Source organism: Saccostrea echinata, unplaced genomic scaffold (genome assembly GCF_033153115.1).
Source record: "Saccostrea echinata isolate AGI-Se365-2 ecotype Australia unplaced genomic scaffold, CSIRO_AGI_Sech_v1 ptg000009l, whole genome shotgun sequence".
NCBI lineage: Eukaryota > Metazoa > Mollusca > Bivalvia > Ostreida > Ostreidae > Saccostrea > Saccostrea echinata.
In genome coordinates, this window is record NW_026889758.1 from 12,207,501 (window position 1) to 12,220,670 (window position 13,170).

At 33.0% G+C, this 13,170-nt stretch overlaps 1 protein-coding gene across 3 annotated transcripts in view; it reads right to left on the reverse strand.

Moving 5' to 3' along the window:
* LOC133181784 (uncharacterized) overlaps positions 1 to 12,702 on the reverse strand; it is a 21,251-nt gene extending 8,549 nt beyond the window's left edge. For 2 of the 3 annotated variants that reach the window (XM_061316374.1, XM_061316373.1), the window contains exons 1-8: positions 12,583 to 12,702; positions 11,862 to 12,081; positions 11,334 to 11,736; positions 4,567 to 4,643; positions 4,347 to 4,466; positions 2,862 to 2,960; positions 2,597 to 2,617; positions 2,036 to 2,139 (exon numbers count right to left, since the gene is read on the reverse strand). In XM_061316374.1, coding sequence (XP_061172358.1) covers positions 2,036 to 2,139; positions 2,597 to 2,617; positions 2,862 to 2,960; positions 4,347 to 4,466; positions 4,567 to 4,643; positions 11,334 to 11,736; positions 11,862 to 12,081; positions 12,583 to 12,609 — 1,071 coding nt within the window. In that variant the 5' untranslated portion in view covers positions 12,610 to 12,702. The remainder of the gene's footprint in view (positions 1 to 2,035; positions 2,140 to 2,596; positions 2,618 to 2,861; positions 2,961 to 4,346; positions 4,467 to 4,566; positions 4,644 to 11,333; positions 11,737 to 11,861; positions 12,082 to 12,582) is intronic. The other variant, XM_061316377.1, reaches the window with a different exon arrangement.
* Between the last annotated feature and the right edge of the window lie 468 nt (positions 12,703 to 13,170).

Genomic DNA, 13,170 nt, shown 5'->3' on the forward strand with positions numbered 1-13,170 from the left:
ATGCTTATAATTTTCAAAATATATTGAAAATCAAAACAGTTGTTGATGGGATGAGAAATTCCAAAAATAAACAAGAGGCCCAAGGGCCACAATGCTCACCAGACTTTGCCCCCTTGTAATACCTTTTGTGGTCCCACCCTAACCCTAGGGCCATGATTTTTTTCAATTTAGAAACTACACTACCCAAGGATACATAAGTTTCAGCATTTCTAGCCCATTGGTTCTTGAGAAGATTTTAAAAGATTTTTCCTAATATATTTCAATGTAAAACTTGGATTCCCTATTGTGGCCCCGCCCTACCCCCCGGGGTCATGATTTTAACAATTTAGAATCTACACTACCCAAGATGCTTCCATATTGGTTTCAGCTTTTCTGGCCTAGTGGTTCTTGAGAAGAAGATTTTTAAAGATTTTATCTATATATTTCAATGTAAAACTTAGATTCCCTATTGTGGCCCCGCCCTATCCTGGGGGGTCATGATTTTAACAATCTAGAATAAACGCTACCCCAAGATGCTTCCACATAAGTTTCAGCTTTTCTGGCCAAGTGGTTCTTGAGAAGATTTTAAAAGATTTTTCCTAATATATTTCAATGTAAAACTTGGTTTCCCTATTATGGCCCCGCCCTACCCCCCGGGGGGTGATGATTTTAACAATCTAGAATCTACACTACCCAAGATGCTTCCATATTGGTTTCAGCTTTTCTGGCCCAGTGGTTCTTGAGAAGAAGATTTTTAAAGATTTTATCTATATATTTCAATGTAAAACTTGGATTCCCTATTGTGGCCCCGCCCTATCCCGGGGGTCATGATTTTATCAATCTAGAATATACACTACCCCAAGATGCTTCCACATAAGTTTCAGCTTTTCTGGCCAAGTGGTTCTTGAGAAGAAGATTTTAAAAGATTTTTTCTATATATTTCAATGTAAATCTTTGATTCCCTAATTGTGGCCCTGCCCTACCCCCGGGGGTCATGATTTTAACAATTTAGAATTTACACTACCCAAATTTGCTTCTACATAAGTTTCAGCTTTTCTGGCCCAGAGGTTCTTGAGAAGATTTTTTAATGGCCCCACATTATTTTTGTCTTTTCTTGATTATCTCCCCTTGTAAGGGGGTTTGGCCTTTTATTTTAACAATTTAAACTCCCCTTCACCCAAGGATGCTTTGTACCAATTTTGGTTAAAACTGGCCCTGTGGTTCTTGAGAAGAAGTTGAAAATGTGAAAAGTTTACTTACAGATGGACAGACAGACAATGGGTGATCAGAAAAGCTCACTTGAGCTTTCAGCTCAGGTGGGCTAATAAAAATGAAATTATTTCCTGAAGGTTTAAATAAGTTTTGAGTCGGGCCACTTTTAGTCAGTTGGTTGGGAGATGGCAAACAAACATTTTTTAAAGATGGCCTAAAAGTTATTCTTCAAAAGCAAAAATGACCTGTCCCATCTTTAAAGAAAAACATTCAGGGATGGTGAGGTATTGACCCCAAGTGAAATCATCTGTTGGGTTTGTAATAATTTGTCCAAAATAGTAAACTGATTCAAAACTGAAAATTTACTCTGTGAAATTCATATGTATTTAAATTAGCCACTTAGGTGAAAAAAAAATTACAGTATCAAAGTTTATTTTAGCGTTTTGAAATTTTTGCAATCTGACTACTCAGAAGCATATACTTAAATCACGGAGACCCTATGTGCCACTAGCGGCAAGGTGGATAGGTAAATACTAATATCAAGAAAAATGTAAACTTGAGTATAATTGAAAGTATACATTGACATATACACCAATAACAATATCATATGACTGTACATTAACTGGTTATAATACTAATAGCAATGTACATTCACTGGTAGTTATATTTTTTTTTTACTTGTAATCATATTACTAAGGATTTGCATCACTAGTATCTAGTTTATTACCATAGCTCTGTCAATACATGTAGTTACTATGTGTAGTCTTATTCTACTTAACAGATTTGTTCTCATTTTTTATGTTTATAAATCCTTGACATACAACAGGAAGTTAGAAACAATTACCTGATCAGTCTGGCTTCCATCGTTTATATTACATGTAATGGTGTTTTCTCCTCCAACTGCCATATTCCCTACTTCATCAACTTTAATTAAAGTGTCAATGTGTTCTAAAAAAAAAAATAATCAAAATTTCATGTCTATGTTTGCTCAAACTGACCATACTAGACAACCAGTACAAATTTTTTGGCAGGCTTATAATTTTAAAACAATTTTTATTATACAGTCAAACCTTGTTATCTTGAATGCCATGTGGCTGAGAAAAAACTTCAAGAAATTGAGGTTAAAACACATAAAGACAACATGCTGAGATTCCCTGAGACATATCCAAGATATTCATGTTCAAGATATCAAAGTTCAAATGTACATTATTTACTTTATAATTTGTAATGTCTGTTCTTAAAATTAGGTCATCAGATATAAGATATTGATTGTGAGCAGGTTTTTTTTATCCTAGTTTTAGACCTATGTACATGTATATTGGACATTTTTGTATTCACAGTTCCTATTTTATATCTTTGATTAAAAAGTGTAAAATTCTCTCCATTGTGCAAAAAGCAAACATACCTTCAATCTTATTTTCAGTAACTGTAAAAGAAACTCAAATTCAATATGTATACTACATTTTAATCAATCTTCATATTTACACACAATTAACTGAAATTCTTTTATTTTGTTCAAAAATATTTCTTCCTACTTATGTTAAAGAAAAAAATCAAACTATTGGGAAGAAATGGTAATTAATACATAACATATATATTATGTATAATTCGAATATAAATCTGGGCAACATATTGATCTGATCCAAATGTAGGATTTGACAATAATTTACCATTATACTGTGTATTCTCCTGCTGGAAATATATATTGTGGGTATTGTTTACAACTGTTGTAGTACTTGTTTTCCCTTTGGATTGAAGATAATTACAATCTAAAACAATGAGAAAAAAATCTGTAACACTTTTATTCACTTAATTAGTTTATAATGATCAGCTATAGGCCTTTAATGGTATTTTTCTACCATTGTCATTATATTGGGTCAGTTCATATTTTAGAACTTTCACCATTAAAACAAGATGTTCAATGGCTACAACACTCACCTCAGTCATTTTGACCCTGCTGACTTTTAGAAGATTGTTTTTTAACAAATACAGAGCTCCAGATAAGGTGCGTATTTGCAGAAATATGCATTGAATTTTTCAAAATACGCATTAGAAATTAAATTAGGGCATACAATTATGCATTAGCAATCATAAATAAGTATTACACTACGAAAGTACTGCATACGATGGATTGAATGATACAAGTACGATTTAACTTATTATGTGAATTGAGGTCAGCTCAGTGTTTGAATTTTTATCATAGGCATTTGGGTCAAAGATAATATATATTTTCTATAAAATGTATTGTCGAGGAAATTCGCACTATATTTGAAACATTTTTTTTTAAAGTGCACAGTGGTTATTTTTTAGTTTTTTGTAAATCTTTCTGCTTGATATACACTAGACTGCCACAAAAAATTTGTTATTATGCACGTTTTAAGAATGACATATCCCAACTGTATACTAAAAAGAAACAAGGCTTGCAACTGCATTAGCCCCTTTCCGTGCCCCTGACACAATTTTTTCCTTTTAAAAGTTATATGCAATGCTTACCAGCTGAATTGAGAACCCACTTCTCTCCAGATAATTCTTATTTAATGATAAAAACCTCTGGTAACAACTTTTCATCTATTTTATATTTGTGAATAATTATTTAAAAACTGTAAGTGAAAGTGCTATAGATTAAAGTTTGAGTTTTTCACCTAAATTTGGATTATATATATATACTAGTGCTAGATCTGCTCTAATATAAAATGAAAATAGTATGAGACTCCCCTCATGAATAATTACATACTAGTTGCTTGGAAGAAAAAAAAATCTCAGGTTTATATGTGTCAAAATCATTAAGGTTATTTAAAAATTGTAGTTTTTTAAAGACTGTTTGGAAACTGAATTTGAGGCACGCGACGTCATTACGTTTTCAGTAAGTAACGTCAACGTTATTTTGAAGCGACCTTACTAAAATGCTGAATGCTGAAAAAGTGAGATATTTTAAAGATTGATGTATATTTGCATTCAGAAAGAGTTCGGCTATCAAAATTTACCAAAAAGTCAATTTGTGAAATTTTGACCTTAAGGGCCCTTTTCTCATGACGGCAGTCATATATAGTCAAAAGAATAAAAATGTTTGCCACAAAGAGTGACAACATGATTAAAGATAAAACAGTGATCATTTTACTTCAACCAACCTAGTAACTAGTACATGTAGTACTTACAGATATGAAAAATCACACCACTAATGACTGCTCCAATGACGATGACCACAACAATAACAATAACTATTATCACATCTTTGTTGTCATCTTTCTCTTTCATAGACTTCATAATATCATTGTCTAAAAAAAAAATACACAAATGTATACACAAAAATGAAAAGTTTTAGAAAAACATTCCTTTAGATGACGTGCTTCACTTCAAAAATCAAACAGAACTTACCTGCAGGTACTCTTGGTGTAGATGGTTGTGTGGTTGTTGAGGAAGGGAAACTTGGAACAGGTGCAGGGATTGAAATCCTAAGAAACAAATTGCAAGAATACAATGTTATGTAGTAGAATAATTCTTTTAATTTTGTAGCTTGTGTGTTATCTAACTTTTGAATTAATAAGACTCTACTAAATTTTTTTTTTTCATTTTTAGATGCATTTCATAATACAAAAAGAAGTCAAGAAGACCAAAATTAAAATATTTTTCAATATCGGTTAACAAAAGTGTTTTTATATCTGCAAAGGACAAGATAAGCTAAGACCCTTTTTGGCCCCTGGGTGCCTCTTAGAATGATGCAACAGTTTATCAATAAAAACCTGTTGTCACCCCTGCCACAAAATGAGTATTGGTTGTAAACTATAGGATACACAGAGGCCACAGAAAGGTCAGAAGTATGTCAATTTCCCAATTTTCTCATTTTTATGCAATTTTCTTTGATTTTACATCACATTTTGTCTCAGAAAACATAAGAGCACAAGCTTGCCTACCGTATCTCTGGAAATTTTTACGTCAATTTATTTTTGTGAATTTGGGTCAGAATGGTATATAATTTTATTAATTTTTATGTTTCTAAATTTTGCAAATTCACATCATTGCTAAAAATAAAATAAGGAAAACACAGTTAAAAATTCTAAGTAATTTTCAGGGGTAGACAAATAGAATTTTGCATTACTTGCCCTCGGACAGGTTATCATCATAAAATTACTTGTCCTACCAAAAAATATGTTTGTCCGACCTGTTTCTTAATTTAAACAAAATCATTAACATTAAATTATTTCTCAACTGAGACACTACACGGGAATCAACCTAGATCTAAAATCACTAAATTCTCCCAGATTTCTTTCGATATTTTCAGGGCATTGGTAAAGTCAAAGTTTCATTCTATTCTCCTCAAAATTCTTCAATAAGATACTCCATATACTTTCTTTGAATAAATTTAATGAAAAAGGTGAAGATGATCTCAAAAAACCTACAAAAGAGACAAATCTGTGAACACTACTGCATGCCGATTGAGCTATCGACTTCATGACTATGTGATTGCCAATCAACAACCAATTTTAATAACAGTAGCACGTCTGTATTCACAGAATGAATTTAATATTTTGTCAATAAAAAAAGTCTAAAATCCAATTCAACTTTTTTGACGACATCGGAAGATGTCATGTTTTACGACTTGCGTTTATTTTAACAACACATTCATGGGTAAATTCTAGAGAAGTTCCGACCGAGTATTCTATAGTGGTCAACAGCAGCGAAAACAGATGCTTTGTTGTGATTCATGATATTTTAAAAGCGGTAACACAAAAGACATATTGAGTATATGATTTTTTGTAAATGGGAAAAAGCACTTGTCCGCGGGCAGGCACCACTTATCAAATAACTTGCCCACTAAACAAAATTGGTTGTCCCGGGCGTCGGGCAATGCTATTTGTCTAGCCCTGAATTTTGATTAACCATGCATATATACATGTGCGCTAATTTCTAAGGTGGTGAAAATATTTTTTTTCTATTAATTATATGTAAAATTATGTCCCAGCCGTGTTTTTTTTTCCTCATTCACCCATGCTTGTTTGCTTACATGTATTCAGACAAACTCTGTTATTTCAGACGATGCATGCAACAGGAAAGAATGTTTCCACTTAAGCATATTGCCGTGGCCCCTTTTTCGGACCACTCTAACATCATCTAATTAAGGACCCTCTATACACCAATGAAAAACGTTTTTTAGACTCTGAGGAAATCATATCATATTAAGATATAAATATGGAGTTTATCTATTTAATTTTCAACACAGTGTACCTGCCATTTATCCTCAGGAAAAATATTCAAAGACAATGAATTGTTGGTGAACTGAAATCACTGTTGCTTATTTAAATGGCAAAAATGCATGCAAATAAGGCATTCACTTAATTCAACTAGACTAAATGAAATGTTAGGAATGTTTGATTTGATTACAAATTGAATAATAAATTCAGATTTCAATTTGTTTCATTTTAGATCTAAGGGTAGACCACTCTAACTGCATAAAAATACCATGGAACTGGAACTCTTTAGTGTGCAGTGTATAGAGGGTTCTTAACTCAAATCTTAATTAATTTAAACCTAACCAATATTTTGTTATCTGTGTGGTACATTACTTGCAAAAATTTACATTGAGAACGGCGCTTTAAATTTAATAAAGGTAATTAAAAATGTCCACTAGTGGGTGTTAATTCCAGAATGTTGCGCTTGTCCGAGCTGGGTTTTTATTGTGTCTCATTAATATTCGGAGTAGGCGGGGCATTTCATCTATCGATTGAAAACATGTAATAGCCAGTTAATTAATGGCTTCTGGGAACTACTCAGCATGATATGATAAAAAAACAAGATGTGTTTGTGAAACACTATGCCCCCGTATGGTAGCTTATGTCGAAGGTTAAAGTTTCTCAAATGCAAGTCAAAATCCAGGCCAAAAGATAAAAAATGTTGATACCCAAAGAAAGATCTTGTCTCGAGGAAAACACCTGTGAAATTTGAAAGACCTAGATACAACTGTTCAAAAGTTATGGTGAAGGTTAAAGTTTTTAAAATAAAAGTCAAACGTCAAGGTCAAGGTCAAAGTGGTTGGTATCCAAAGGAAGATCTCGTCACAAGGATTACATATGTGAAGTATGAAAGCCCTAGCACCAACCATTCAAAAGTTATGGCCAAGGTTAAAGTTTTTCAAAAGTAGGTCAAACTCCTAGGTCAAGGTCAAAGGGTCAAAGTGGTTGGTATCCAAAGGAAGGTCTTGTCACAAGGATTAGATATGTGAAGTATGAAAGCCCTAGCATCAACCATTCAAAAGTTATGGCTAAGGTTAAAGTTTTTCAAAAGTAGGTCAAACTCCTAGGTCAAGGTCAAAATCGTTGGTATTCAAAGGAAGGTCTTGTCACAAGGATTACATAAGTGAAGTATGAAAGCCCTAGCTCCAACCATTCAAAAGTTATGGCCAAGGTTAAAGTTTTTCAAAAGTAGGTCAAACTCCTAGGTCAAGGTCAAAAGGGTCAAAGTGGTTGATATCCAGAGGAAGGACTTGTCAAATACAGAAAGAAATACACATGTGAAGTTTGAAACCCTAAGCACCAACTGTTCAAAAGTTATGGCCAAGGTTAAAGTTTTTCAAAAGTAGGTCAAAGTCCAAGGTCAAGGTCAAAAGGTCAAAGTGGTTGGTATCCAAAAGAAGGCCTTGTCACAAAGAATACACATGTGAAGTTTGAAACCCCAAGCTCCAACTGTTCAGAAGTTATGGCCAAGGTTAAAGTCTCATAAAATTTTGCAAAAGTGGGTCAAACTCCAAGGTCAAGGTCAAAAGGTCAAATATGATGGTACCCAAAGAAAGGTCTTGTCACAAGGAATACACATGTGAAATATGAAAGTCATAGCTCCAACCAATCAAAAGTTATGGGCAAGGTTAAAGTTGACAACAGACAGACAGACAAACAAACAGACAAACAGACAGACAGGACAAAAACAATATACCCCCGGGATCTTTCGATCCGGGGGCATAAAAATATACGCAAAAAGTAAACACAAAGAACATGTTTAAACTTTTCAAAGATTAAGCCAGTTTTTTTTTTTGGTAAGAGGGGTGCGGGGGAGGATTTTGAAGATGTACATGTACTCCTTCCCTAAATCCAGATTTTTTCCCCAGTTTTGGTAGGTTCTGGTAGATCCTTGAAGTCATATAGTAAATAAACAAAATCTAGCAGCTTACTTAGAAAACAACAGGTGAATGACAGGTTACTTTTGTTCAAAAAATTTTTTTTTTTAATGTTAAATAGGGTAAGTTGCGATCGCGTACGTGGCGTATACGTGGAAAATCAATACTAAATAAACCAGGCCTACTTGTACATGTAAACACACACTTCACATTGTTTTAATGAAAAAAATAAAAATAAGATAAAAGAAAAACAACATCTGTATTTTCAAAAAGATTAGTGTCTTATCGAATTTTCAAAATAATATAAAACTCTCTCTCTCTCTCTCCATTCTTAAGTACAGAAAATACTTGTGTACGGAATAACAAAACAAAACAGTTTTTTGAGATGCTGTAGTGATATTTAACCACTAAAACAATTTTATTAATTGTATATGTGCTTGTTTGTTTTGTTTTGTTATTTTTTGTCCCAGTAAGCTTTCCAGTGTTTAACAATCTTTATGTACTTCTACCCCATGTACTTATATTTTTACAGTCAAAAACATTTTGAGGAATTATGCTATTGTTTAGATGTTGACTATGCCTTAGAAACTCATTGATCCCCCAAGCGAACCCCTAAATTCAAGGACTAAAACTAAAATATCATTACATTTTACCAAATTTAAAATTCTATAACCCTCATCAGTCAAATATTTCTTATGAATGGTAGCATCATTATTTTTTTCTGTCTTCAAATGTGGACCTAATACCTGAGCAATATTATATCCATCGGATGCCACTATTATCATCGGTTTCATGGCCGTAGGAACCGGGGGGTGCACAGAGCGCCCCCCCCCCCCCAATTTTGCCGATATATATAGCACACTGTAGAAAACATAGCTACCATACCATCCATGCTTACAGTTGTGTCCCTTCAATAATTACGTCTGATGCCCCTCCCCCCTTTTTTTTTGCTTGTCAAGGAATTTTTGGTACATGTAGTTGATAGTGCCCCCAACTGAAAATGTATGGCTGTGCCCCAAAAACTGAAATTGCTTCCTACGGGCCTGGCTTTTACCAAAAGAGGAATTTCATACATACCTAAAGAACTCCTTCGAAAAGTATATATCAAACTCTTTTGAAATCAATAAAGATGTTTGTTTTAATTTAAAGAATATTTTGTTAAGAAAAGTAAACGGAATTTAATAGAAAGGTCAGCCTATTTTATTTAGCCCTCTCCCTACATCAAGGTCAACGTAAATACATAATTGATATAAAATAAACAAAGCAAAATTGTAGAAAATTTACCAAAAAGAAGGGGTGGGGAGAAAATAAAAATAAATACTAGTAAGCAAAATTACAGAGAAAAATATGCAAAATTACAACAACAAAAAAAAATACCGGTATGGAAATTTTCAAATTTACTCACAAAATAATGAAAGTTTTAGCAATATTAAGCACTACTAAAAATTCTGGGCAGAAAAAATAATTCGATGTTGATCAATTGAAAATGTAACGGTCTGAATTGCTAATCGGAGCTAAAGTCACGTGATTTATTGATTTTTTTTTAGTATTCACAAAGTTACCCGAGTCTACAAATCACGTGATAAATTGGAATATTTAACAGGTCATAATGAGGTCAATGACATGTAAATACCCGTGAATAGTGAAGGAAACGGTCGGTGTTTTGTACCTTTTTTCAAAAAGTTTACCCCGAGCGCAGGCTTGTCCAAAATTCTCCTTTAAATATGATGAATTTCCAACAGTTATACACCTTCTGTCCTTTTGAGAAATTTGGGCAGCAATGCGCTCACCATGCATTAAGGCTTTAAAAATCCGAATAACTTTGAATATCAATGGAGATTCATGAATTGCAGTGACCCCTCTTACAAAACACAGCTTCGTTCTTTATTTTTATGGACTTTTAATTCCTGTAATTTCAGGAAGTTGCGATTTAGATATAGAAGAATCGCATTATTCATCTCATGGGGCTATTTTCTATACTTTATTTTTGCGCAATTTACCGGGGGCCACATTTTGTACACTAATTAAGTGCAATCATTCTTTTGTGGCGCTTCAGTGCACAAAGAGTTCAGGTAGACAAGATTACACAATAGCTGTCAAAGGCAATTTAGGCTGCAGAGAATCGATAATTAGTAAATTGGAAGTGGTGCTATGGTAAGTTGGACAGTTAAGGTCTCACTCATCTAATACTGTTAATGTCTCCAAAATGGCAAATTAGTGTCATGTCTTAATGGTACGTCTTATAAGGACAGATCAGGATTAAATCATGTAAACAAACCTTCAGATATAAAGTTTTGACTATGAATAAATTGAAAATGTCTAGATCATTTGGGTTGAAAAATACATCATTTTAGATCAATAGTATTAGCATTAATCTGTTACTTTCTCCAAGCTGTTACTACACACTATTTATTTATACAGCAGAGATACTGGTAAATTTTTATAAGATAAATTTATTTTTAAGAAAGATATTCTGTGAATTTACAAAACAACTGTATTTTGTAGTATGTTTTCCAGCAATGTATATTATAATACACAAACAATGTACTATAATGTCATAGTTATTTTTTAAAGTTTTGATAACAAAATCAAAAGTCACATAGTCAGTTTATTTTTCAAAATAGATAGCAAAAGAGATCTCTGATATTGTTAAACTGTATTATGCAAACGAAGAAAAAATGCCAATACTAGTGAATAGAATTTTTAAAAAAAAAATACCCAAATGAGAAGCATCTTTCTAGAAAACAGATTGTGTCAAAATTTGAGTAATATGGGACTTCAGAGACAAAACAAGCTCATGATTGAGATACTTGGCAGCTATTTGAAAAAAAAAGTGTTAATTAAATCTAAAACTGCCTCTTAAGTCCACATTTTAAAAATCCCTGATTTAAAATAATTGACCCAGCTTTATATAGTCTGTTATATTGATTAAATTGTATGGATATGTTATTTTGTTTTTTGCAAAATTTTCCTTTCATAAATCCCTAATAATTATTTTTTTTTGGGGGGGGGGGGGGACCAGATTTAACCAACTCACACATCTTTACACTGAGATGACCCTGGTGGATGACCCTGTCCAGGTGGACATTTGTCCACACACTGATACGTCTCACTCAGTGTCTGGTTCTGGCGACAGTCGTCAAACTTGGTGCACTCCAAATTTATCAGTTTGGGATGAATGCAGGTGATATTATCCGGGTTTTCATTGGCTACAGCTTCAAGTACGTAGCCATTTGTGTAGTCACAACGACATGTACGGTCCATCTCCGCAGATCCATTGTCACACTGAGCCTGACCCTCTCCATCACATTGTGACTTCTCCTGCTCACACTGGAAAATCATTGCTTGATTTGTCATTCTTTCTGTTGGTTGGTATCTTTCAGGGGGACAGCTGATAAACTCAATGTTATGTTTATCTTTGTTTAAAATAACAAATTTCCCTGAAAGAGAGTAGACATATGTTACTTTTAGGATACTTTCATGAACTACAATATATTGATACCTCTTTATCAGGTTTGTTAAACCATTTCTGTTTGAAAACTTCTCTTTAGAAAATGAGCCATACCCTTGGGAACTTGAACTGGTATTTGACAAAATTCCTTATACTGAGGATGATGGGCTTGAACAGGAGAGTTGACCATCACACAGTGGTAGTTCTTTGGAGAGGTTTTACATTTCTCCAAGGCTCGAGTGAGCCAGGCTTGGTCGTTATACTGGTTTGGACACATCACTGGTGGAATTGGCTCACTCAAGCCAAAAATATAAAAGCTCCATGACATGCACACCTATAAATTAAATAAATGCTATACCTTATTCCATTGGCTTTCACTTTTTTCTTTTGAGAGATAAACTAAATTAAAAAGGATGTGATGAAAAACATAAAATTAACATTGAGTTCATTTATTAAGAATTGTATTTAAATTAATTATTCAGACACATTTTGTCATAGCACCATAAGTTGTACATGTACATCATTTTGTTCTGTTGCTCTCAAAATGTGATAACATTCCAATTAATAGTATAAAAAGCATTTGTAACACGTGTGATATTGAACTTATTTTACTTTCAAAACATAATAAAATGTTTCATGTATTATTATAACTGATATGTTAAATAGGAAAGAGTAGCCCAAATCATTTTTTTTTACAATAAGTTTTTCATCACAAGACTCTTGTTTAATAATCTCAGTGGAAGGCCATCAAATTTTCCTGGTCATTCTCCAACTGTTTTTTTTTTCTTCATCATGTTCATTATGATAATACTGTATGTAATACATATATACATACCAAGTAAAAAAAAATGCCAGCTCTCATATTCTGGAGTTTTACTTTGCACGTAAAAACATATTCTCAAGATTCAGCTCGTCTGACAGGTAACTAGAAAGATTTCCAATCATGTTGTAGTAGCGTCTTCTGAAATGAAAAAAAATATCATAATTATATGCTTATGAAGCATCATTTCATTACTACTTCTGTCAATTTAATAGAAAATGATTCAAGTCTGGTCTGTAAAGATGAAATAATCAGTAGACATTTACTGTCTTTATAAAAGATGGAAAACAAAGGAACGAATTCTGAAGAGAAAAAAAAAATTTTAAAAACAGTAAACAGTAGATTTTTGTGGGAAGGATGGATATTGAGCTTCTAAATATCTTTCAAAAAAAGATTATACCTGGAAATAACTCCTAAAATAAAATGTTTAATTTCAGACACAGACAGAAAAGCAAATGACAATAAATAATGGGAAAAGTTTCGCGGTACATTTGTATATATATTATCAGCCACAGTTTACCGAATAAAAGCTCAACACTTTCTATTGCTGAGCTGCATGATAAAGGAAATCACTTTCAGAACAGGTCAAGGACCACTTGTTAA